This window comes from Dromaius novaehollandiae, chromosome 8 (assembly GCF_036370855.1).
Source record: "Dromaius novaehollandiae isolate bDroNov1 chromosome 8, bDroNov1.hap1, whole genome shotgun sequence".
Classification (NCBI taxonomy): Eukaryota; Metazoa; Chordata; class Aves; order Casuariiformes; family Dromaiidae; genus Dromaius; species Dromaius novaehollandiae.
Window position 1 is genome coordinate 22533994 of NC_088105.1, and position 26612 is coordinate 22560605.

The 26612-nt window shown below is 41.0% G+C and overlaps 1 protein-coding gene across 3 annotated transcripts; it reads right to left on the minus strand.

Moving 5' to 3' along the window:
• Nucleotides 1-56: 56 nt before the first annotated feature.
• Nucleotides 57-24681, minus strand: LOC112979796 (very-long-chain enoyl-CoA reductase). 3 transcript variants are annotated; one of them, XM_064515903.1, is made up of 13 exons: nucleotides 24510-24679; nucleotides 14647-14697; nucleotides 14069-14120; nucleotides 13680-13724; nucleotides 12071-12174; nucleotides 9874-9989; nucleotides 9649-9754; nucleotides 4930-5002; nucleotides 4797-4840; nucleotides 3375-3432; nucleotides 2519-2607; nucleotides 1418-1463; nucleotides 57-1315 (listed from the first exon to the last, which is right to left on the minus strand). In XM_064515903.1, exons 1-13 carry the CDS (start codon nucleotides 24534-24536, stop codon nucleotides 1188-1190), a joined length of 939 nt encoding a protein of 312 aa, XP_064371973.1. In that variant the 5' UTR covers nucleotides 24537-24679; the 3' UTR covers nucleotides 57-1187. The 3 variants fall into 3 exon arrangements, with proteins under 3 accessions (XP_064371973.1, XP_064371974.1, XP_064371975.1); XM_064515904.1 differs by lacking the exon at nucleotides 1418-1463 and having other exon boundaries at nucleotides 24510-24681; XM_064515905.1 differs by lacking the exons at nucleotides 1418-1463; nucleotides 3375-3432 and having other exon boundaries at nucleotides 24510-24681.
• Nucleotides 24682-26612: the final 1931 nt, after the last annotated feature.

Sequence of the window (26612 nt, forward strand, 5' to 3'; positions counted from 1 at the left end):
TATGAAACTTCAGTAACCAGCTTTAGTCTTCTTTTACCATAATTATTTCAACTGAATTCAAAAGATAGGCTGGAATTTATTGCATATTTCACCCTTACAAATAGTTGAAAAACCTTTCTATACATCTATTATAGATAAATAAATTAATCATGAAAAAAACAGCATCTATGCATTCTCTTCATATTCTAAAATAGCTTCTGTAAAATGTTATTAAGATAGATTGCAATAGTCTTTTTTTTAACTAGGTTTGTACAAAACCCTTTGAAGTCCTACTGAACATCTTGTGAAAAAGAAAACACAGGAAGTCCAAAATGTAACTGATTTTTCTCCCTGGCTCTAAAAATAGGAAGGGAGCTAGCATTTTGAGGACTATCAGTCACTGCGTGTGTTTACGAAGTGCATTAAAGATTATTCAGAGAATGCTGACATAAAAGGCTAGGTAAAATGTCCTTTAGTTTCATAAGGACTTGTTATATGAAAACAGGCCACCAAATATCACAGATACAGCATAGATTAGATCTTATAAACCTTATTTACTAGTATGCAATCTACTAATAAAGAAAACATTTAAAAAAACCGTACAGGATGTTACATCCACAAATACTACTTATTTCATGTTAATTTGGCAAATTATGGACTAGACCCAAATGAGGTATTTGGGATATTGCCTACTTCTTTATTCCAAGAACCACTCATACTCTTTGGTAATGTTATTTCTCACAAAGCACCTGCCTCCAGGCAGCACACTCTTTCTCAATGCAAAGAAGGCAGAACATGCAGCTGTCTTCAGGCCAGCAGGGCACACTGGCTGAGCTGAGCTCTCCAGTAGCTAGCTGGTAAGTGCTCATTCCGGCGTACTTATGTCACACTCTTGCTGAATGCCACTGCTAAATTTGGAGCTGCTTTTCAGCACAGGCTTCTTGATATCTCTGATCTATCAAAGGGGCCCTTGACTACCAGCTAGGCAATAAAATCTTATTTTTCAGAGCTGCTCCTGAATTAAGGAATTCTGGAGTGTAAGGAAGTATAGCTTTCAAGCTATATAATTTCCCTAAGCAGTAGAGATTCAACATGCATCAAAATCATCCAATTAATTCTCTTATTTGGCAGGAGGTTTATGAATAAAAAGAACCCATGAGCTTTTTCTTCTTGAAGTTCCATGCAATATTCAAATTCATCTTTTCTTCTTACAACAAAAAAGGAATAATTGGCATTCGAAGACTTGGATAATCCTTGAATTCTCGTAGATAGGTGTAATGTTTATCCTTTGCCCAGATTGTCATCTGAATGAAGCAAAGCAAGGTGAACAGCCCCACTGGAAGGAAAGAATAAAAAAGATAATGTTTCATTATCAGAGAAACAACATACTCTCTTATGCTGACAACACTTCAGGGAGAAGTACCAAATCACTACTCACCTGGGACACACTGAGTCATGATAGTGAAACTGATCCATGTCCCAACCTGTTTTGGCCAAGGAAATGAAAAATATTTCTGGTGACAGCATTTGCATTTATGTCTCAATTGATCAAAAACAACCTTGTCCTAATATAGGTAATTAAAAAGTGAGGGTCAGCCAAATCAATTTCTGGTGTCAATAACCTTTAGCCAAAAAAGTGAACAGTGTCTTGTTATCACAAATAAAACCTTCATGTTTGCTTTCATAGTTATTATCATGAGTAAAATTTTAAGCATTACAACACAGTTTCCTTTCATTTTCTCTGCCTATTTTGTATTTGTTGCTCCTCCATCAATGTTAGGAATGGCAATTTTCTATGGCAGTAGGCCAAATGTTGTTCTCATTAACATCTGTTAATCTTCATTGAAGTCAAGACCTCATGCAGTCTTTCTGCACAAGAGTGCATTTTACCTTGAGTTGCACTGTCTTTAATTGCTTTTAAACTGAGCCAAGAGTTTGGTTGCTGATTAGAGGATATGAAGCGATTCAATGACTCAATCTTCTAAAGCAGCCACCACCAACACAAGTTATTGTATAACTGTATAACTTACGGAATTGGAGAAGTAGGCCTGGCAGGTACTCTTTCCTACCCGAATTTCCCCATTTTTTCTAACACAGTATCTTTTATTCGTTTGTCCACTATCTTCCCGCATACTGCGATATGCCTGGGCTCTTTTGCATTGTAAATCTCCTGTGCAATTGCATTCCCTCACCGCAACACACCCACAGCATCAGTCTCCCTGTTCTTGTTTGCAAAATGTTCTCTGCCTTAAACTCTCTCTGCATCTTGTCTAGTAGCCACGCTGAGGCATAGGCTCAAGGTCTGGAGGCTCTGTTTAACAAGAGGCCCATAAATAATGCATCAAGGGATGAGAAGAAGAACAGACAAATTCCAATCTACAGTGTGGTAGGCCAAAGAAATTTCATGTGGTTTAGGGAAAGAGGGGAAATGTATTGTACTGAACTGTGTTAAGATTTCCTTCCATATTTAACATTCCAACAGAAATGAAAACACACCCAGCAAAACTAAAATCTTAGCATCTGGTTTGAATATACATACCTCATATGTATAATTAGGGCAAGATACAAAGAAAAACAGCCATGTGAAAGGATTCTTTGTTGGATATGGGATCTTACGGGTTCTGGATCCTATAGATTAGAAAAAAAAAATCATAAAAAGATATTGGCACTCCTAGGTAAACTGTAGCTTTCTCTAATGGAAACCCAAATCTGCCTACTCGTGTGTCTCATTACTGCCAGTGGGACAAGCAGGACATGGGAAAACAGGATGTCTGCTGGACCCAGAAGAATGAATAGGATAACTGTGAGGAAATGCTCCAGGCACTAGGAAGACATCCACATCATATCTGCAGGTATGGTCTTTGATCACAGTCACTCCCATAAGAGGTACCTCAAGTATGTTTTAAACCTTAGAAATTAGAAGTGTTCTCAGAGTGTCACAGAATTGGGTTTTGACAGTCGCTGTTGCTAAACGTAACGTGTTTGGCTGTTGCACAAGGAACCCTGCCCTGCAGAGAGATCTTGTGCTTCCTGTAAGAGCCAGTCCAATTGCTTTGGCTTGCTCACTGAAGCATAACTTGTACTAGCAGTGGAAGACTTGTTTCCTTTTGCACTACCAGTGTAACTAATATAACTGCTCCCCCAGCACAATCTGGCCCTAACCAAGAAAAATTACAGTAAGATAGGAAGTGTTATTTAACAGTCTGGTGTTGGATTTCTTGCGCTGTCTGATCTCCCCTAGAATCCAATCTTTACCGTGCTGAACAGCCTACATTTCCACAGCAGTCATCTGGAGGGTATCAACACTCTCCAGGATCAGGCCTCCCATGAGACTGTGTAACTGTGGAAGTACTGCCTGGATGCACAAAAGTGAAAAATGATAATGCAGTTTTTACCATCTCTCCGGAGGTCACTGAGGGCAACATGAATAGAAAAATTTCCAGCTTCACACAGCTACAAGAAAAGCCATAACAGAGTTAAAAAAATGTGCTTCCCTTCTATTTACTCTTCTTCCCTTTTTTATTTCCTGGGGTACTTTAAAAATTTTTTTTAAAATCTATTGTAAAACAAAACTAAATAATGGCAGTTCGTGTCTTAATAAATGCCCTTAACCAAGATTGCTGACTGATACGAGGATGGAATATCTTTGTTTATCTTTTCTTCAAACATGAGGCCATATCATGCTGTGCTATGTATCTATGAGATTTGCCAGCAAAAGTGGACTCAGTGGCCAAAAGGTCAAATTTACTTCTTATATAGTCCCCATGAGATCTAAAGGTAGTAAATCAAAGAGGATAAAAATAGATCCAGAGGATACTTGCTTTATCTTTTGATTATACTCATGTCTTTAAAAACAACAGAAAAGTTGATTGGGACAGTTTTGGTATCTCAAAAGTTATTAAAATACCAAGATAAATAACAGTTTTCTTCTCTGGAGATTTATTGACATGAATCATAAAACATAATTGACCCAGCATCCTCCACTGCTTTTAAATAATGCTTCCCCGATCAATTATGTGGCAAGTATATTGAAATGGCTCATTTATATAATTATAGACAGTCTCCAGTGTCTGCAAAGCATAATTATTAAAGCAAATGACTGGTGGTCAGAATTCCTGGGGTTTATATCCAGCTCTGTACTTCCAGTTACATAGTCTCTTTAAAAAATGGGCATAGATTATTGACTCATGGAAATTTCATACTTGGAGGCTGCTTTGAGATTCTCCAGTCACTGATCGTTAGTTTCTCAAAGCAAGTTAACAGCTGATATTCTAAACAAGTTAAAAATGGGCATGTGTTTGGTGCTAAACTATTGTTGCTTCTGTAAGTATAAAATGGTTATAGGCACCATAAGAATGAACAGACACTGACTTAAGGATTTTGCCTCATTAGGCAAGCTGTAAAAAAAATTTCTGAAGCCCACAAAATGAATCTCTTTCTTTGGAATTTAACAGCAACATAATTCTTTAGATGGCCAGTTCTCTGACTTTTATGACCTTTTGCGATCCTTAGCAATAAAGGAGTTCACAAAACTCACTGGCTTTTAAACACAGGACAGGGATACAGGATTGTTTTAAAAATCATGAGAGATATTCCAGCAGATAAATAACCCAGTCTTAGAATGGATGTTCAATCAAAATCTTCACATTAAAAATGGACAGTTTTATCTGTTCTGCTTGCAAGTGATCGACTTCAGTAGTATATCCAACTGTTCTAGTTTTAAGTACCTGCTTATTGTATCCACTCCTCCATTTACACAACATAAGAAATAAAGACGCATGTTTCAATATTTTATATAAAAAAAGCAACAGACCTACCAGAAACATGATCACAGCAAAATTTATCTGTTTTTTCCCGTAGGCTATAAAACAAAATATTTTACTGATGATTAGGACTAATATGTAACTGACAAAGGACTTTAATCATGTTGGGAGCTGGTTTGCTACTTACAAGGAGGGGTGTAAAGAGGATGATTGATGTAATAAGCAAGCCAAGCAGCAAATCCCCAGTAATACAAGCAGTTCTGAAAAACAGGGAATTTTTCTTTGCTTTAGTATTTTTAATGTTAGGATACTTCAACTGTCCCATCTGTCAAGAGAAATCAATGCTATCTGCTAGGCCAGTATTTACTGTAAGAACCACTGATCCTTCAAGTTGTAGATAATAGAACAAAAAATGACAATACTAAGTGTGGTAAAGTTGAAGGAGACAACAGGAAATAGGAAAGAAGTAGTGCTTGTAGAGTATGATTTCTTCTCAAGTATCTCAGAGCTGTTTAGTTTATAAACAGTTTTTGAAAGTATGATCCTAGTATTGAAAATAAATTCCTCTTGTCTGGCAAGCCATCTGGCCAAAGATGCTGTGCCATAAAGACTGTATGTTAAAGACAGACTTGTTTTGCTAACCACAGACACTTTATAAAACCTGACTTAGGCACTGTGGTCTCTTCCCTGCTTATTACTTTGTACTGGCCAATATCTTGCCCTTCCTCTTCTCCATCCCATCAGTTTCCTTTCCTTCCTGTGCTTTAACTTTTCCTCCCTAAAGCTGTCATGCCTGACCCTTCCCTCTGTCCCCTTCACTGTGTTATCTTTAGAGTGCCTCAGTAGAGTTTGTCCTTTCGCTGCTGTTCTTGGCTTTCTGTGATCCAGCTTCCATTCTCTGAATTCTGATAATACAGTTCTCACTAGTGGCTGTAGTGATCTATTCCTGACCAAATCTCACAGTTTATACTTGGGCTTTACCCACTGAGAAGCTATTTAGAGCAATGGTCTCTGCCTCTTGGCTGGTTTTCCTGGTTCTGTCTCTTGTGTTTTTTTCCTCCTGACATCACTTCTTCAGTATCTTCATGACAGTTTATCTGCTCCCTCCTTACCTGTCTGTGGGTAGGAGGCTCATTCTTGGCCCATTCCTCCTCTTCCTCTACACTCTTACCTCTAGGTGCTCTTCTCTTACAGGCAGACTTTGACCCTTGTCCCTCTGTTGACCACTCATAGATCTGTCTCTCATCAGTTGAGATCTTTTCCTTTATCAAGCCTACTGTCTCAGTTTCCAGTACTTCAGGGCATGTTTAGTTCACACCTGGACTTTGGCAAGACCAAAATTGAGCTCTTTATCTTCCTTTCACTATTTTTACTGTTCTTTTCCTCCTATCATTCTTTCCCTCTTATTCTTTACTCCTGAGTAAAATACTGATCCTCTCAGTCTTCCAGGTGACACTGTTTTCTTGACATTCCCATAGGCCCCCCATACCTTAGACATTTCTAGATCTTTCTGCTTTTTCCTTCACAGTTTTCCTTTTCTGCCCACACAGCCAAAACACTTATCCATCACTGCACTCCTACATGTCTTGACTGATTTAACTTCTTTTCTGGCTCTGAGTTTTGCAACCTTTTTCCACTGTATATATCAAAACTGCATTTCTAGCAATAATACCCCAAAAGTGATTACCTCAGCATCTGCAACCCACAGTAGCTGCTTGCCGAGTATCTGACAGTGCATTTTTCTGAAAATGCTGCTGTGAGGGGTAACCTCCCCCGCTGCTGCCAGTAGTTGTATCAAACATTCTGTTGCATTTCCACCTTCTTCCCAGAATTAACTGAGCCACCAAAGTGCCCAGAGACCTCAGACAGAATGGAGGCCCCTTTGGGTATGGCATAGTAAAAATACACAGTGCATCCTTGTTCTGGAATTAACTATTAATGGACAAGTGATGAGAAAGAACGATTTTTTTTCGTTTCTATTAACCATTAATTACTGATCTAGTGGGACAAAAGGGCAGAGAGATTAAGTGACTTCCCCACAGTGCCTTCTCATTTTCCCAGGAAAAGCAGCAGAGCTGGAAGAAGGACTCCAGTTTTGAGCCTTTTAGTCAGCGTCCTATCCACAAACTATTGCTTTCTCCCTAATGCTAATTTCTTCCACCATCACCCAAAATCTACTAACTGCTGTACAAACTTAGATGGAAACACAATTTGCTCTGAAAGGCTCCTAATCTTGGAATAGCATTTTATGAGAAACCTTTCCATAAGTTTAGGGAATGGCACAGGCTGGATCATGTGGAAATGTATTTTAGTACAGTAAAATTAAATAAATAAATGGTCTCTGTAGAGCACCTTTTAAACATGGCTCAGCTCCCAACAGTACATGCTGTAATTAAACTGAACAAGTATTGTTCATCCAAAGAACATGATTTACTGCAAGAGCATCAGATTTAAAAAGTTTTAAGGTGAGTGGAGTTTGCCGCTGCTAAGGTCCTTAGCAGTAATTCCGTAACGGGCCACCTGCCATTGTAAGCCTTACTGCTCAGACAAAAGCTCCAGTGAGATTCAGGCAGGAACAGCAGAATACATGCAGACTTATGAGCTCACTTGAAAGAAAGAAATTGTTTCCATGAATCTTCCGTATTCCAGGTGCATGTCAAAGCTTTACGACAGTCCTTTATAAAGAGATCTCACATATCATCAAGTTCACATATTGCGGGGATCCCATATAAATGCTTCCTAAGTTTCTAAAGCTCTGTATAGATCTCTAAGGCCTTCTGTCTTCTCTGTTCCAATTTATCTTTCCTCTGATGATAAAAACTGTTTTTAATGCCCTGCCTACATTTATTCATGGCTAGTAGGTACTCCTCTGTCTGTCTTGCTTTAGTTTAAATAATATTTCTTTAGATCTGGTGTTTTCCTCCCTCCAGATGTGATCACAAAAAGCAACAATATCTCTTCCTTTTATCCATGAAAATGTTCAATAAGAACAGTCAAAAGACCAGTCTTTGAGGAATTCCACTAGTAATTTCCTTGTTACTACATGTCTCACAGAACCTTTTCTGGCACAACCACTGTCATCTTTCCTCTACTTCGTTCCTTTATCACCATATAATTTTTGTATTAATCCCTATCTTGCCAAGCCCAAGCCAGCCCTTTACTAAAGTCCAGATAAATCAGATAAATCCAGATAAAATTCCACCTTATCTTTGCCTAAAAGATCATGTATCTTAGAAAGAATGATACTATGTTAGTCTGTCAGGACCTGCTTTTGGTGAACTCATTCTCCATTTTACTGCGTCTTGTACTATCTTTTTATCTACTCCTATTTCATTTTGGCAAAACAAAGACAAAGGGTGAAAATCAGGAATCTCATCAATTTCTCAGATTTCTGCTTATTAAGACTTAAGTGTCTCTTTTTAGAGATAGTTTTTCATAGTTCTTGGGAAATAAGCAATCTGCTATGTATGTGATCATACACTTAAAGTTAGAAGCTGTAGCTACCATCTGTATGTGAGATAAAAAGGGGAAGAGGGTGTGATATTTTTCTGACTGGTGCAAGTTAGGAGTAACACCATTGAAGTCAATGAAATTGTAAAAGTGAATCAAACCCAAGCACTGCTAAGCAGGAAGAGGAAGAACTATGAACAGCTTCACAGATGAAAGCCAATACCATGAACCTCAGAAGGCAGAAAAGTAGAAGTGTTCAGAATGACTGGCAAAAATGACAATTTTAGCAACTACAGTTTGTATGGTTTGAAGGAAACAGTTGTCAGAGATGGCAGGGGAAAATGAGGATTTATCACACTGTACAGATTTTTTTTCAAAGTAAAGTTTTTCTATTTTCACATATCTGCTGCTCAGCTTGCATCAGTTACTACTGTGTCAAAAACAAATCTTTAAGTGAGCTGCGAGCCTTTTAACAACCCATGCATCCCTCTGCTTCAGAAAACACTGACAGTAAATTGCTAGGGAGGATTCTTTCTGAAGGCTACTGCTTAGCTATAGACCCTCCTTCCATTCAGAAAGCATGAAGCTGTCGCCAGAATTACAGAGTTGCTGCACAGCTTTAAGGAGTTAGCCACAAGGTAGAGCTTCAGCTGCTGGAAGTATCACTGCCATAATGTAAATTCCAAAGGACAGTGTAAATACAAAGTGTTAAATACCCAAATGCTGATATTATACTATGTGCTTTTCCAGCTGTAGATGATAATCTGCTGTCTTCCAGAGTATAAAACATATTTTTGAAAAACAATATGTATTCTGTTGTGAACGTTTTTTAAATAACCACAGTCCATGCATAACCTATTGGCAGTCTATTGCACTGCCTTGCAGGCATCTAGGAAATAGGAGGTCTGCATCTTAACAACTGCCCTATGCCACAGCAGCACTGATATCATTAGGGTGTGCTCCTGAGCCACAGGAAGAAAATACAGAACAGCCAAGCCACTTTGTGCTGGAACAATTACAGGTAAAACAACAGTTGCTAAATGGAAAAGATAGTGTTGGGAGAAACAAGGTGTAAAATAACTGCTATAAAAAAGCAGATTTTTTTAATCAACCCTCCCAACAATATACTTGTCTCTACTACCTTAAAAGTTGAGATTGTTTCTAGAACCTTCATACCCAGGGAGCTACTTGAGTGAAAAGAAGGGAATGCTGAAGGTGTGAAATTCTAAAACAGCAATGAGAAAACTGTAACATGAGTAACAGTATGGCAACATGTGGGTTATACAGTAGCAAAATTACTCTAAGAAATCTTTTGAAAGAACTACAGATTTATGGGTGAGGTTTTCCGTGCATTACTACAAAAGTCACACCAACAAATCTGTACTGCAGCAGCAGAGCATAGGGTGGCTAGGTTGGATATATAAGGGGGCTATGGATAGATTCTGTCACAATTTACCTTCACAATATTCCTCAGTGGCATAGTTCCATGGGAGAACCGATGAACAAATATTGTTTCAATCAACCTTTTGATGTAGTGGAAAGAATGGCAGATACATGCCAAGCTAGAAACAGCAAGACAAAAGCATTTAAGAATGCTTAAAAAAACAAGCGTGGCAAGACATTTGGAATAAAACTACAATGCTAACAAGAAATAGTGCTCAAGGCCTGCAAACGGACTTACTTAACTACTGGATGTGGGCTTGATGTAAACCTCTCATCCAGGCCATAGACAAAAGGCATGCGGAAATAAAACAGAAAATAGATGAACAATGGACCTGTATATTCTATCAAAAATACCTGCAAAAAGAGAGAGAATAATTAGACAGCTGAATCAGATGGTGGTTGTGCTTTGGTTTCTTTGTAATAAGTAATGCAGTGGGATAAAAACCTCCACTGATGCAGAATGGCATTTGGAGATGCAAGGAGGGAACAACGGTTTGGGAACAGGATATGAAACTTGTAGACATGCATTTAAATCATTTGCAATGCATTTGCAGTAAATGTGTAGAACTACAGCCATTGTCAGTGCAGCTGACACAATATGGGTAAGAACCGGTTATCATGGCAACCCAGAGCTCATGATAAATGTGCATGCATGTTACATTTACACAACTGCCCTGGTCTTGCCCTCAAAAACTATTGCTTTATTTGGGGTCAAAATGAAATTTGGTGCAGAATTTGTCTTGGAAAAGAGGGACTTTGTTTCTAATGAATGAATTTTGTTTAAACTGCAAACGTGTTTTGTAAGTGTTCACATATGACACCATTTGTATGAACAGTTAACATAGCACATACATGCATGATAAACATGTATGTGCTGTACACTTACACAGACCTGGCATCATTTTGTCCCAGAAAACAACCAATTCATTCTGTGTTCAAATAATCTCTTGTTTAAAAAAAAAAAAAGAGAGAGAGAGAGAGAGGGAGAGGGAGAGAAAAGCAAAGGAAGCTATTATCTAGCTTAATTTCATTTCAAATATATTTCTTAGGAACATCACTTTAAATTGAGGTTGACTTTGGACCAAGCTTTAATAGTTTTATCTTCCTCTTCTATAACTGAGCAAGGTAGGTTTCCAAAGAAGGGAAGTTTCGTGTGCTTCTGTCAAAAAAACCCCACATTTCACTGCTTTCTAACATGTTTAGAGCTAGTTTGTCACTCAGAAGAGTTGTTGTATTATCATCAACTTCTGTAACAGAATCAGCATTTTTTTCTGGCAAAGGTATGACTTGATTGTAGATGAGAAGTTTGTCTTTTTATTTCATAAAACTGAAGTATTTCTTGGCTTACATTTGAAAGAAGTAGCTTAAAGGGCAGGGAGAGCAGAGTGTAAATGAAGGATGATGAAATGACAGAAGTTGACTGGTGTTACTCTGCATTGTGATATTTTGGTGTATATTAATGCACGTGCACCTTGAATCTGCATTGTCTTCATAACTTTTTCCTGTTTTTTGGTTTGCATAACAGCTGCCTGTTTTATCAGCAGAGCATCCAAAGTAATGATTGGGGATTTAGTCTTGCAGAATAATGATTTTTTGTTTGTTTTACCTTTTGTTAGTATTGTCTTTGCTATTTGTCATTAACACACAAGATGTTATTAGTGTCTCATAGCTAAAAAATGCTAAATGTGCCTTTAAATTGCTGGATACCTTTCCCTTTGTGCTGTGCTGTCTACTTAGAACTAGTGGGTAGTATGTGCATTGTGGAGTTTCTGAAGACCTTGAAAGGTCACCTCACTGCATAAACAGCAGTGCTGTATCACCTGCTGAGTGAGCTGTGGGTGAGCCTTTGAGGTAAGAGACCAAATGTGTGCAGCCTTCTTGCATGGCTGCTAACACTGCAGAAATGATCAGCTGTCATAAACCTGCCATTAGCATCATGGGACGGAGCCACACACAGACAGCTAATTTTACTTTCATGAATTTTCCTGCTAAAGAAGTCAGTCGAATTAGAGAAATGTAAAACCACTCACATGCCTCTTTGCAGGAAAACTCATAGGAGTATAATCCTGATCTTTGACAAGAGAGGTCAGAAGTTGTATAAGCCCTATGAACCAGATCCTCAAAGATATTTAGACACCTAGCTCCCAGTGATTTTGCATTAGACCTCTAAATCTGTGTGAGAACCTGCAGCTTAGTTCAGTAGAGCCAGCCTACCCTGCAGCAAATTTTCACTGATGCTCTCCAGGGGACTAGACATTCAAAATATTGTTACTGGTTTCCCTGGTTTAATGAACTGAAGTGATGAGGATTCATTGCCTGCATCCACTATTAGAGCAGTCATCATGCAGAAATATTGGAGAGAGACAGAAAGTGATGTAAGGATTAATAATGGAGAAATATCCATTCAAATGTCTCAGACTTGTAGCATAGCTCACCATAGTCCATCCTATCTGTGGCCCTAAATCTTTAAAATATAAGGTAGCGGTTGTGCCAACAGGGAGGTGCTGCAGGATTTCCTCATCCCTCAGGGACTTTCCTTCTGAGAAGGAAAGAAGTAGTTACATCTCAGTGAAATTAAAGTCAACTTTGGTAGCATCTCAGCCTTATATTGTGCTTTAACCAATCTGTGAGACTCTTTGGCCTGACATGGGTTCACTGGAATCTCAATAACAAACTAAAAACGTTTGTATTTAATTTTGATTTACCCTGGTAATCACACGTAAGCCATCTTATTCACATCTAGACAGTTGGGAGAATTGTCAGTCCTATCTGCCAGCCTAGCCTACTAGACTTGCTTCTTCACTGCTACAGCAAAAGTTGCTGATGGGTAACTGCCCTTTAGCACAGTTCATTGACCTCTTAGCTGCACCTCCATCTCTCTCCTCTCTTCCCCCCTTCTCATTGCTCATCATCAGACACACCGAAGCTGGGATAAGCTGAGATTGGAAGGCCCTCCTACAGAGCTTTTTATTTCCTTCTTTCTTCCCAACCAACTAACTATGAGGTGATTCCACAGGACTTTGGCTTTTCCTTGGGAAAAGGAGGTAAGATGGAGATGAGGCTCTCTCTCTCCTTGCTTTGTAACATCTCATATATTCAGAATGTTTCCAGATGCTTACTTTCTTTAACTTCCCAGATTAGGAGTTTGACCTACAAGACACATTCCAGCTTTAAGCTGCTTGAGCTGGTGCTCAAGCTTTGAACTCCAGGATTTGGGGAAATTGCCAGAAGGCCAGCATTTTCTTATAGCAAGTCTCACAACATAAGCCCTTTGAGGGGTCTGACAAGGTAGATATTTGTGGAAGGAAATAGGATACTCATGCTCCTGTTTTCCACGGGCAGATTCTACACAATGAATTAATCTCCACCAGCACAATTTTAAGGGAATGCATAAATCAAATTATGCTGAATAGAAGCAAAAACAAAGAAAATGCTACACTTTATACTGAATGTTAAGATGAATTAACACAGTTTTGCAATTAGACTTTCTTTTGTGCACCAAGGCAATGTACTAAGAGGCTTCTACTAGCAATACCTCTATCTAAATTAATCAAGTCACCCAGCTGGCATCAGCTATGTCAGCAAATCCTATATCCATAGTAATGTATTTTGCATCAGCTTACTCCAGAAGAACTGTAATTCCTGCCTGAGAGCAGAGGATTATGTGAACTGACAGCTGTAACTCCTAGCCCATCTTAGTACTCCCAGCTGAGCATCACTGTGGGGATCATTTCAATGCAGCTAAAGAAAACTGGTATCTAGATTCTGTGCTGCTTGTCTTCAAAGCAAAAGTGCTCAGTAGTTAGCAAGTGCATTAGAACAATGTCCAGATTCCTGAGTTAATTACCAAGCACCAGATACCTGGGTAGAACTCTGTTCAGTACTTTCAAAGAATTAAATTTGTTCTGGATTCTCTTCAGCCTTCACAATGCTAATTAGCATAGCTGGAAACTCATTCTTAGGACCTAATACCCATGCAAAGTACACCTTTTATGTCAGCCCCCTGCTCAGAGCTTTATTACTCTAGTCCTCACAAGTACTTACTTGGATCCAGTCTTATTGACTGCCTTGCTGGATACCACTGAGGATCTGCAAGACCATATAGAATTGTGTGATTTACAATATTTTTTTTAGTTTATCAACTATTATAATAAATGCAACACAATCAGATAAGATTTAGTCGAAGATTTTTAGCATTATTTATTTTATCATGGAATGTGAGAAACTGTGAGAAGTTATGTAGCAGGAAAAACACAGGCATGTATGAAGATAGTATAAAGAAAAATGGTTTTGAAATCTCACCGTGATCACATTCATGTGCAACTTACTTAGCATTGTGTGTGTGTACATCCCATTCCAAACCATATAACTTCCTCTTATTTATGTACTCGGTATTCTAATATGATGTGAACTATTGCAAAAGTTATACTCACATAATTTATGGAACATCAATCTGATTTCCCTAACTGTGGCATTTGATTCAACCTAGGCAACAAAGAATATTATACATATAAGACATATTTTGAAAGATGACTGTTCAAGACTATTCAAGTAGAAATGTGAATTTGACAACAATATACCTTTAACTTTCTTATAGATGGCTAGGGTTAGTATGGATGTTTCAAAGTACTTCTTACAGGAAAGGGGGAGGATTTAATTTGTGGCTCTTGTTTCAGAGGCAGCTACTGTAGCAGTGATCAAGGTGATCACTGCTGTGATGCAAAGTGATTGCACAACAGCAATGACAGATTGATGGCCTGTGAGTGAATAAGGTACAACTAGCACTGCCTTAGTGAAGCAGCTGAAGTCAAGCTCTTTGCCCAAGAGCTCTCTCTGAAAAAGGGTTGTACTCTGTAGGCAGCGTGAAGAAGTGTGCATCATTGTTGCCTCTTCAGTGGCCAAAGAAAGGCTATCAGGGGATGAAATATTTTTTGCAAACACTAAATTTACTTAAGAAAAGTTAGTAATTTTTGAATAGTCAACTACCATTTTAAACATATTTTTGTTTTACCTTATCTAGGAAGCATAGCTGTTTCTTTGTCTTCCAGTCAAGGATTTCCACCTGAGAGGAGACAAAATTATAATTATTAAGCAGGAGTGGCTAACTGATTGATCAAAATACACATATGCTGGACGGGTTCCTTATGTTAGGAAAAAAAAAGGAACAAATAAAGGATAGTGAGTTTGTTTTCACAGGAGTCACTAAGGAACAAATTTACCTTCAGAATTTTTATGATTGACAAAACTAGAAAGGCAATTTGACAAAGAATAATAATGTATATGTGCATATATGTGCATGTAAGGAAATATTTTCAGTACCTACAGCTTGAAGATTCATGTGCATTGTTTCCAGAGTATGAAAATTGTGAAGAGAGTGGAAAATATTGGCAGGTAGATTGAACAAAGCAACTAAAGATGTGGAGTTCAAAAATCCTCCAGAGTTTGTAACAGGAATATTCAGTGATACTCTTGCCTCCTCAGACCACCTGTATTAGTAACTACATATAAGCATTCTTAATGCCTATGAGTAGTGTCATTACAGCTTGAAAAAGGAAAGAGTGGGATTATTTCAGTGATCCTATTAGATTTTGACAACAGGCTATGATTTTAATCAACAGCCAAGCAGAAAAGTCTCTAGAAGTTTCAAAGCCCAGTATCAGCAGGGTAGCAAAACCCAAAATACATCGGTCTTTTAATTCAATTTGCTCTCACCAAACACTTTGTAATGAAACTTTGTGGCATAGCTAAGAGTGAAAGTTCAAAGATGATCTATCACAGCAGATGACTGGGACTATCATTACTTAGTACCAAAGAGTTTGCTGAGTTTTTTAAATAAACACCTAGCATTAATTATGCTTGGTATTAACTGACCAAGAGAAGAGATTAACATTAAACTTTAAATATGATTCCTAACTAAAAATAGAAGTCACAATCCAGTATCTTTCTAATAGGGTTGCTTTGAAGAGATCACTTGGTAAGAGTATCTTATTTCCTTCTTGTACTTGTCCTAAATTGTTCTCCCTTTGTGGGTTCAGCAGTAGAGTACTTCCGCTTCAGCCAGAAGTATCAGGTTCAGTCTTCACCACAAGAGATACTGATGCAGTGATATGCTCTACTTGTGCATTTTAAGATCTAAGGGGGGGTTAAGGCAGGTAGGCACTTTTCCTTTTTTATGATGCATAATGAAGGTGTGACAGGTTATTGGGATATTACATTTTTCCCTTCATTCTTTATGTTTGAAATACTAGGAATTTCAAGTTTTACTGTCTCTGTTTATGGAAATCCCCTATGAGGAGCAAATGAAATGGTTTCCCTTCCCAGAGGGGTATTCTAAAACTACAGCCTTCTGACTTTTGCAGTCCACAGAACAGGTACTGCGGAGGCTCTAAACCATTTTGCATCCCTCCTGACGCAGAGTTGCTGCAGGGGTTATTGAAACTTTTGGTGTATCTCAAAGCTCTTGCATCAGTGAATACCATTGGGCTACCCTATAGACTGCAGCAGTACCCACAGCCTTAGCAGTCTCCTTCCCATGAAATAGCATATACAAATTGGACCAGACTCCTCTAGAGGCAGATTTAGTCCATCACTTTCAGTGTCTGTACTAGAGATCCTCTCTAGGCCAGTTATGGAGTGGTTTTTATGCCCTTCTGCCACCTAGCATCTTTTAATTTGGTTATTTTCATTATGCACAGACTGAAGATTGTAGAGTGTTTTCTTTTGTTCTGTGGCCTTCCTGGGAGTAGTTGTACAGAAATGTAGAAGTATCTCTCTGAACTTTTGAAATCAGTGTGAAAAACAAACAAAATCAGCCAAGACCTGCTACACTGCTATTTGGTTCCACTCCAGAGTGTCTCTTTGAAGTGCCAGACTGGCACAACTGCCTGTACTGGCCCATTTCTTCAAATACCTATAAAGAGAAGATGGATCCAGACTCTCCTTGGAGGTGCACAGTGATATGGCAAAAGGCAATGGATACCATTTGCAATATTCTAATCAGACACAAGGAAATTTTTTTCACCATGAGGGTGGATGAACATAAGAACAGGTTGCCTAGAGAGGATGTGGAATATCCATCCTTGGAGATATTTAAAACTGGACCAGACAAGACCTTAACAAGACCTGAACTTAAAACATGTCAGCTACTTTCAGTTACTTTCAAGAATTAAGCAAATACCACACCTCTTTCCCTTTTCAGAAAGAGGAACAAAGGAACACAGCTTTAGATTCCGCTCCAGTCCAGGGAAAGATGTGCAAGGACAGAGTGAACACAGAGTGAAAACAAGGTAAATGTTTCTTCTGATTATCATGCTTCTTAGCTATGTCAGAGCACCCCCACAGTGTGTAGATGTTCCCTGCAAGACAGAAAAGCCTGATCCAAGAAATATTATCTTTTCTGAACGTAATGGCCAATCACATGAACTCCCGTAGCACTACACACAGTGTTTCCAGTCTTCGCAGCTCAGCACCAAGTCACTTAATGTCTTGGTTGGCAACAATTTTTAGATACCCAGCAATCTGTTCTTGGAACATTCACTGATGGGTATCATCCCCTTCAAACATAAATTGTTTGGCTCAGGCAATTTTAATCTCTATGTGTTTTCCAAGCATTTAGCACAATAGGGCACTGACAGTTGGCTTGCCTTAGTGCAGTGTGACTGTTACAGTCCACTTATTTGGTGAATTTTTAAAGGCCTTTTAAATTACAGCTCCTCTAAGACTACTTTTAATAGAACTCAATAATCAGATTTGTGCAAGATACATATAAGTTAAAACTCTTTTGGAAGTCATTGCAAATATACCCCTTCAAAGTTAGAAGATAAATTTGTTCTACTGCATAAGGACCAAAGATTGAAATTGTCTTTAAAAAAGAGGAAAATGTTTGATTTTTTTTTTTGTCTAGAGTGGATAAAATGCAAAGAAAAACCTACAGCATATGTAGAGAAAAGTACATTCAACTATTAAACTTCTCTTCATAGGAGAAGTAGTTTGTCAATGGGGAAAAACAGTTGAGTAGATAACGGTGTTTAAAAACAATTTTTAAGATGCAATTTCCCTTTAATAGGAATACAAAAATATAGTTCATCTATTCCCCCTGACCACTCAAGACCATGTAAAATGCTAAAGTGTCAACAGACCTTCAAAACTGATGTGACAACCATTACGGAAATACTGACACACTTATCACGTCTGTGCATCTTGGAAGTTTTATATGCAGCCATTTGTACTCGGGAGACTCAGTAAACTGTAGCTTGCTGAGATTTTGTGAGCACTGACATAAGCATATATTGTATTGATTTCTTTTTAAATTACTCAGTAAAAAATTGCTTATTTTACAGTCTGTGAACTCACCAGAGCAAAGTAAGAGAAATGCAGAATGAATTAATTCTCCCTGAGCTTTTAGAGTGCTTAAATAAGTCAGGTTCCTTTAATTTGATCACTAAAAAAAAAAGTCCAATGTTTGCCACAGTCTTAATTAAATCAATCATTCTAAACCTCTTCCTTTTCCTATAGAATTAGTCATTTCCTTCTTCTCTTTAGACTTCTCTGGTATACTGTGTTGTTCCTGAAGAAAGTAAGCATGCCTTAGCCTGATCTCGCACTAGGGCAAATCAAGAATAACTTCTGAGAAGTCAGTGGGGTTGAGCCAAAGGGAAATTGCTGTAAGTGTAATTACACTCAAAACTATGTTTATTCTGCTGGTGCTGCAACTGACTTTTAGTGTGAAACATCCTTGCATTGGAATGTGAGAATGGTCACAGGGGATGAGGCTAAGGATCCACCTAGAATGGTATTGGTTTTTTTCTGATATTGCCAACAACAGGTGCCTCAGAAAGAGTAATAAAACTGGGAAAGAATGTAGCAATGGGGGGGACAGAACGGGATGGACAGACAAACATAGAGATCAAGATCCTCCCGCACCAGAAGTGGTGCCTTTGTATTTAACAGCTTTTCATGGATTTTTTAATTGGTTTATTCACTTGCTTTTTAAACTTGTGTAAACTTTTAGCATCCACTTTGTACTGAGGCAAGGACTTCCGTAGCTTAACTACATGGTGTGTGAAGGATTATTTCACTGTGTATAAAGGGAGGAGATAGGTGATATGCAGACTCAAAAGGTTTCACACAGTTAATTTCGCTTTTGCAGAATTTAGATGTCTAACATTCACAGGTTCACAAGACCTTCTTCCACCTGTTTCAGATTTCCTAGCTAGGTATGCTTGCATCTAAATATTTGAGGACCTTAATCCAGTCATCACCTTCATCCCAAGGTCAGCACATCATTTAGATTATTTCTGGGTGAAAGTAAACTGTTACCAGAGGAAATGGTCTAGTCCTTCATGCTTTGTATGTAACGGCTGGAGGCTTTGCCAGTTAGTAGAAAAACTGTATTCTAGACTGACCTCTGCCATTCCCCACCCATCCCATTGAAGCTGGGCCACCAGGCAAGGGATAAAGGATTCATGAGACCGAAACATATAGGCAAAGGGAACAGGAGTGTATTCCAGTAAAAAGTGTGGTGTCCTACCAAAGAGAAATCCTGAATTTCCACCTCTCTGGACTGCTTCAAGAACTGTTCCCTTCCATTGTCATTCTGTTCAGCTTTTCCCTGAAATTCCCGTTTGGGATACCACATAGTGAAGAGGGAGAGTTAAGTAAACTCAGATACCTCAGCCAGACTGTCATTTCTACTCCAGGAGCTGGGTGCCTAACCTGAAGGCATGGCAAAGCCTAACTCCCTTGGTGGACCTGGATCTGGGTACAGTAACAGAAAGGTATAGAGCTATGAATGGTCATCCTTCAGAAAGACAAATCAATTTATATAATTGACAGAGGATCCAATGATTCTGTGTATAAACAATCATGGAGGAAATGAAAAATTCCTTTCCTTGTAGAGTGGGAGGTTGGGAAGAGGGTTCCACAGAATGGAAGATCTACTAGAGGCTTGTGCTTTCACAGTGAATTTCGGCTCTTGAAAGCTTACGAAAACTTCCAGTTTTTGCTAGCATGACATCTTCCAGCAGGTTACACAAGATGGGAAAGGAAACTGCGCCAGTTAATACTGACTCGGTGGGCATTTACTTGCAGACTGAGACAGCTGCACGTTGCTGATTTCCCCATCATGCTGAAGAGTCGCATTATTCATTGAACATCACTGTCTCTATTAAGCAAACTAGAGTGCCTCCATCTGAGGACCTAAGCCAGTTTTTACTTAATACTAACTAGACGTCCAGGGTTTTCAGTAGCATTCCATAGTCTTTTCCATGCCCAACATAAAATGCTTGTTGCTTCAGGCCTCTGGTTAATGATGATAATTTTCTGCAATGACTATATTCAGGCAGAAGAAGTTTATAAATTCTCCCTGAAATCACAGTCATTTCTTTGCATCAGCACTGTGATTTGCAATGTTGAGCTCAAATATCTGTAGTTGTTCCATTACTACTCTTTGTGGACCACTGTGTGTGTGGATGTCAATACACATCCAGTGTATGCTTTAGGCATAGAATTGAAGAGACTGAAGAGAGAGGAATTTTTCCCTTTTGGCCTAGAAGTATCAAGGGAGTCTCCTGTGTATTGACACGTAGGAAGACTGGAAGCCCTGGGAAGTCTGGAACCTTTATATTGAGGGCTGAATAAACACAATTTATATTTATGTCTTAAAACATACTTCAAAGAAACCCATTATTTTCTTTAAAATGGGACTTTTGATTTGAAACATAGCCTTCAAACCCTGAGTAGCTTAGGCACTCCCTGCCAAGTAATATTTCACTATCACATTCTCCCATATAAAATTAAAAGCTTTTCTTCCATGCTCTATAGAAAAAAAAGCACAAATTGCCTATCTTTTGGGTGAAGCAGCACAACTGACTGTACAAAGTGTACAGAAAACTGGCAAGAGAAGAGAAAGAGAGAAATTCCCCCCCCCCCATCTTCTAATCTTTTTCTGTGTTAATAATCTTACATGTTACTTACAACAGCAGAGCAGACATTTTCAAAAGCAGGGTAATCTTCAGATTAGCAGTGTCCCTTTAAGTTATGACTCAGATATCTCGTACACAGCCTTGTCTTGCTCCAGGCAGCTCATGGAGCACAGAGACTCTGCAAACACCCTGTGGGCCAGCAGCCCTGCTCCTGGCACTTGCTCACAGGCTCCTTGCTTGACTAGGCCCTAGGCAGCATAGCTCTGAGGGGTAGAAACCTTTGTAACAGGAGCTGTGACATCTCAGCAATGCTAGCTAGGCAGTAGTCGCCCCCCCCCCTTGCATTCAGAGGGTTTTCGTCACAGTCAGAAGGGGGAGAAACTTTGAATGCCAGCAAGGGGGGCCAGTACAGTATTGCTTTTAGGCTCTAATGCTTATGTCAGCTCCATGTATCTTCAGGGAACGAAGATTCCAAAACACTGTTGGTTGTCACTGCTCACAAAAGCCACTTCCCATCCAAAACAGGTAAGAAAGCAAAAGTACAGCTGCAGCTCTTATGACACTTATTTCTACAGTATGAGCATATTTACTCAAGTATCTTTCCTCTAGGAAGACAGAGAACCATACTATTTTCTTTGTATTAAATGCTTTTGAAGACCTGCACCTGTCAAGTAGAAAGATAGGTTAGCCTAACTTCAGAGCTCTGTACCATACACATTTACATCTTAGCAAGGCATGTAAATGGCCTTTTTAGGGAAGGAGAAAAACAGGCACTTTTTGAACAAGCTGTATGATTAGCTGTGAAACTGGAGAGTTGTCCTCTAATCAATTTAGAGAAATAAAGACTATTAAAGAATATTAATTATCTAGATATGTCTCTATAGCATAGATTCCTAAATTTTGAGAGATGAATCTCCTCAAACTGTCAAGTGCAGTATTGTGAAGAGTATGCACATGTTTCTTTAAGCTGTAGCTGTTCTTACTAAATGTATCCTGAGATACTGGTGATAAAACAGCTATGAGGTGAAATTAGAAACACACCAGTACCTGAAGTAAACAAGACCAATACCAGCATTATTATGGAATAAGAAACCTACAGGCAGCTATTAAGATATAGGTTTAGGAGTCCAGGGACCTGACTTTGTGTATCAGTTCTAATACAGGCATTTCATAATAACTATAGGCAAATCATTCAGCCGCTTTGTTTTGTTGTTTTTGCTGTAGATCCACTAGGTCCGGCATACCTTGGCTTAATTAGGTTGTTGCTCATAGTTCTTGGCACTAAGTTTGAACACAGTCAATTCAAAATGAGGACTTAAAGGTACTTCCAAAGCTGACTCTGCCTTTCACTGGCTTCCTAAAAGTCACTTTAATACCCTGATGTCTGCTTTTGAACTGTGTATCTCTTTATGTGCAATAAGAAAGACACTGATAAGGAAAAAGAAGGGAATAACCAGTGTCTGAGCACTCACAGTCAGTCTGACATTCCTCCCCACCTTTTTGTAGGTCTGTTCACTGGGGAATCATTTTTTCATGGTTATGGGAAAGGTCCTTCCTGTGAACCCAGAAACCTATGAAACTGATTATGTACTAAGCATGATCGAATACACAAACTAAACAAAACAGGAAGAAATATTCTACCAGTAAACCTCTGCTTAACTGGTAACAGTCATCTTATAAAAAATTCAGACAGTGTCAGTTTAGTGTTCATAAAGTGCTTTGTGATTCTTATAAGGAGGCACTACAGAAAAACAATAAAGAGTAAATGGTTTAGAGATATACAGAGAACAGTACAAGACTATACAGCACCTCAACACAGAGAACACTAATGTTTGTAACATCAGTAGGCATTTTTTTACTTAGGAAGCCTTAGGAGAGATGAGACACCTGCTCTCTGTAGCTAGTTCAGTTTTGAATGTATGGTGGAGGGAATTGTAATTCAACATACTAAGCTATCTTGAATTTGCAATAGAAAGCAAATCAGTGGGGACAACAGTAAGAAAGTGATACGCAGCACCACTGTTCAGAGCTACCTAAGCCGTCTTTGTCCACAGCCCACACGGAGTCCCCTCACTGATGATCTGGGCACTGGATGATCTAGGTAAATCTGCTTCCACCCATTGCCCATTGTACAGAGAAAAGGACTGAAGACATGCAAGGATGACATGTAAATTCATGAGGCATTTGTACGTGGAGTAGTGTTGCTTAGACACTTGATTTAGGACTCAAAAGACCTGGATCTGCTGCTACTGTTCTGCCTAGAGAGGTGGTGCAAGTCACACCACTTCCCTGTGTTTCTCCAGCTGCACAATCAAGTGATAATAATGATGTTCATTCTTTGAGGTCTCCCAGTAACAAGTGCTATATAGAAGTTCAGTAAAGCTGAGGTAGAAGAACGAGTCCACAGACCACACAACGACTGGAGACGTTCAGATGTTACGTGTATGCCTGGTCCTGCATTTGGGTCTCACAGGACTTTGTAGCAGTGATAAAAATGCAGAAGAGGCAGTGAAAAGCTTAGTCGTTTTTCTTAAAACAGTGAATGCTGCAGAGTGAGAAGGCACTGCGCAGGTGCCTACCTCACTACCACACTGGCTAGAGACAACTTATTTTGCTGAAGTGTTAGCAGTGTCCAAAGCAACTTTTTTATTGTTGAAAAGCAAAATCTGAACTTTTAGGTCATGCTAAGGAGCAGCTGCTTTTCTGATTATTTTAGACTCAGTTAATGCTATAGGAACATCTAGTTTGTATTTTACCTGGGGAAAAAATTGCATTCCTTTTTAAGCAAGTCTTGTGCTGGAGAAGCTGAAGTGTAAGCCTACAAAAACATAGTCAGTATAGTCAGCACTGCTATCACTTACTTAGCAAGCGCCAATCTCTTAAGAATTTTTGTATTAGCCAATCTAACTATCTCTGTTAAAGAGACTTAATATGGCTGTTTATAGAAGTTGATGAGATATGTTATCCGTCATATCTTTCAGGTGTATACTACTCTGCACCTTATATATATACAAGGCGCTGAACGTACTATCCTCCTCCTGGATAGTTTTTATTTCCCACACAAGACTCAGATACACCAGGGTAATACAAGATAACTTTCTCTCTCAGCCTTCAAGCAGGCCAGCGGAGCTGCATTCCTCCCATGGTGAGAGCACGCAGTCTGCGCCATCCCGGGCGCACCAGACTTTGCATGATAGCGAGGGGAGCCAGACTGGAAGCTGTCCTTTTGGCTGGAGACAAACTTCCTCGCTGGCTCAGAGCCACCCTCGCCGAGCCCTGGAGGCTGCCCCCGGGGCACGTCTGAGCAGGGCACCCGTAGCTGCGGCAGTACGGCTCTCGGTGCGATGCACTGCAGCTGGTGACAGGGTCTTCAAGAAGTTGGAAACGCAAGCTCCCGAGAACATTCCTCTCTCTGTCCGTCTGTCCCTCTCCCTCTCTCCCGCTGAGATGCCCAAGCAGACCCACCCGGCTGGCCACGGCAGATCCTGCCAAGTCGGCAGGCTCTGCGACGAGCCGAGAGCTATTGACCCAGCACCTCCGCGGGCCCCAAGGGCCCGGGGGGTGCCGGGGCCCCCCTCGCTCCGCGCACTGCCCGCCTCGGCCCCGTCCGAGGCCGGCCGGGGAAGCAGGGGAGAGGCGCGGTGCGGGGAACAGCCCCGGGGAGGGAGGGAAGGACGCGGCGGGGGCTCCCGCGGGGCGGGCGGGGGCCGCCTCTGCCCCGCGGCCCCGAGGAAACCGCGGCCCCGGGGCTGCGCCCCCCCGCCTCGGCGCGCCCTGCTCCAGCGGCGGTCACTCGCCCGGGCGGCGCGGGGCGCGGGAGCCCCCGGCTCCCCGGCGCTTCAGCGCAGAGGAAGCGGGGAAGCCGCTGCCGGAGAGGGAGGCAGCTCCGCAGCCCGCGGGCAGCCGCCGAGCCCGCCCGCCGGCGCTGCCCCGCGGCGCCGCCCGCACCCACCTCGAAGAAGCCGGCTCTGCCGCCCATCCTGCGGGCTGCGCCGCCGCGCCGCCTCCCGCCGCCGCCGCGCCTTCCCCGCGCCCGCGCCCCGGCCAATCAGGCGGCGCCCGGCCCCGCCGCGGCCGGCAGCCCCCGGCGGCGGCGGCGGGCGGCGGGCGGGGGGCGGCGGCGGCGGGCGGCGGGCGGGGGGCGGAGGCGGCGGCGGCACCGCCCCCGACGGGGCGTCGCGCTGCGGGCGGGAGGGCGGCAGCGCCGGGCTGGGCCGAGCCTCGGGGGCGCCTGCGGGGGGGCTCGGGGCCGCCGGTAGCTCCGGTGCGCCCGGCCCGCGGTTCCCGTGCCCAGACACGGGGGGAATCGGTAGCGAGCGCCGGCTACTGGGATGCCAGTGCCGTGGCATTTGATTCGAAAGGAGAGTGTGTTTTTCCTTGGACGCTACAGAGTTCGTTCAGGAAATTAATCGTATTTCCTATTTTCTACTGATATGAAGTGTTTTAGTGAGAGAACCAGCAAAAATATAATCGATCAAGATCCAGAAAACATCCCCCTTCTTCCTGTGACAGGAGACCTTGCGCTACAGCAGCGGTTTGGCTGACGACAGAGCTACGCGGGAGGGGGCTCTTCTCGGCACGAGGTGCGCCCGCAGCCCCCGGGGATTGCATGCATGGCATAAAGCAGTGCGGAGACTGGTATATCGTTTTTCCTTCAACCAGTATCCATTAAATGATGTCCTTTTTTCTAGAGCTAAAGTAATTGAATAGTAGCAATCCTACATGCTGTAAAGGAACTTGCTTTTTCACTGCTATAAATTTCTATTAGACGGGAGTGTTTGTGTTATGCACTGTGTAAAAACCCTTTGCAATCCCCAAATTTAACCTGACTCCATGGAAAGAAAAAAACCCCAAAACCAAAAAACAAAGCTGCTTAAATGCAATATCAAAGAACGGCTTTCGTGAAAAAAAGATGCCTCTACTAGAAAGCTTGAAGGCGGATCAGAAAGAGCCAACAGGACAGAATTCACTACTAGTGTAAATATGGACAAATCTAGGAACAGCTATGGAGCTACTCCTGTTCAAGGCAATTATGAGTTTGTACAGTTAACCTCTGGGCCAGATTAGTCCTTCTGGGTTTTTATTTTAAAGAAAAAGAAAACATAATTACTGACTTTCCAAAGAAGTTCACATTTCCTTCAGTATATTTCGGTTCCACACATTCTGTATTCATATAAGGAAAACGTTAAAAATTTGTAAAAGTAATCAAATCAAGTACGTAAAAGTAATTAAAGCAAAAATATTAAAAACATTTAGACTAATCCTCTATATCATAAAGTGTTCAGAGGATGTTTTGGACAGAGAGGAGTTGTGCAAATTGATGGTGCCTTAGCTCGAGGCACAGCCCCGGGGGAAGGTCGGTAAGGCACCCAGCTCGGACTGCAGCCCACCGGCGGTTCGGAGCTTGTCGTTCCCCTTGGCAGTAGCTGCGCGCAGAAGAAACCCCCCTCGCCTCGCCTCCCTAACGCAGAAGGCTTTAACACTCAGCGCGTGGTGCCAGCAGCGAGGCCGCCTGAGAACGACCCCAAACCCTCGTCCTGAGCCACTGCCGTGACTCGCTTCATGTTTCAGCCAGCCTGTCTCCTTTCAGGTCAGCTGGCACGAACCCGGAGTGATGGAGTCTGAACCGAACGTTACGTCTCATCAAAAGGGAAACAGAACAAAACTAAATAAGCGTTTGGTTTCCTTGGCGGCGCCTTTCCCCTCCTTTTCTGTCAACTACAATTTGTTACTTAAACTCAGAGTGTGGTGACTGCAGTTTGAGAGCACCTAATAAAAAATATGTGTAAAACAAGAAATTTAGGCACATCAGAAGAGCTCACTGAATGACCGATTCACAGAATAGCCTATCTCATCTAAGTGCTTCCCGTTAGAATCGCTTACAGAACGGTTCCCGCTGTCACTGCCGGGAAATAAAGCAGGGGAGGAAATATAACCAAAACAGGGTATTTTCTAGATTCAGCAAAGCTGTTTATAATCCACGAGCTCCTCTTTCTGCTCTCATCGCGGCTCCTCTCTGGGGGCCGGAACGACGGCGCGGCAGCACCGCAGCCAC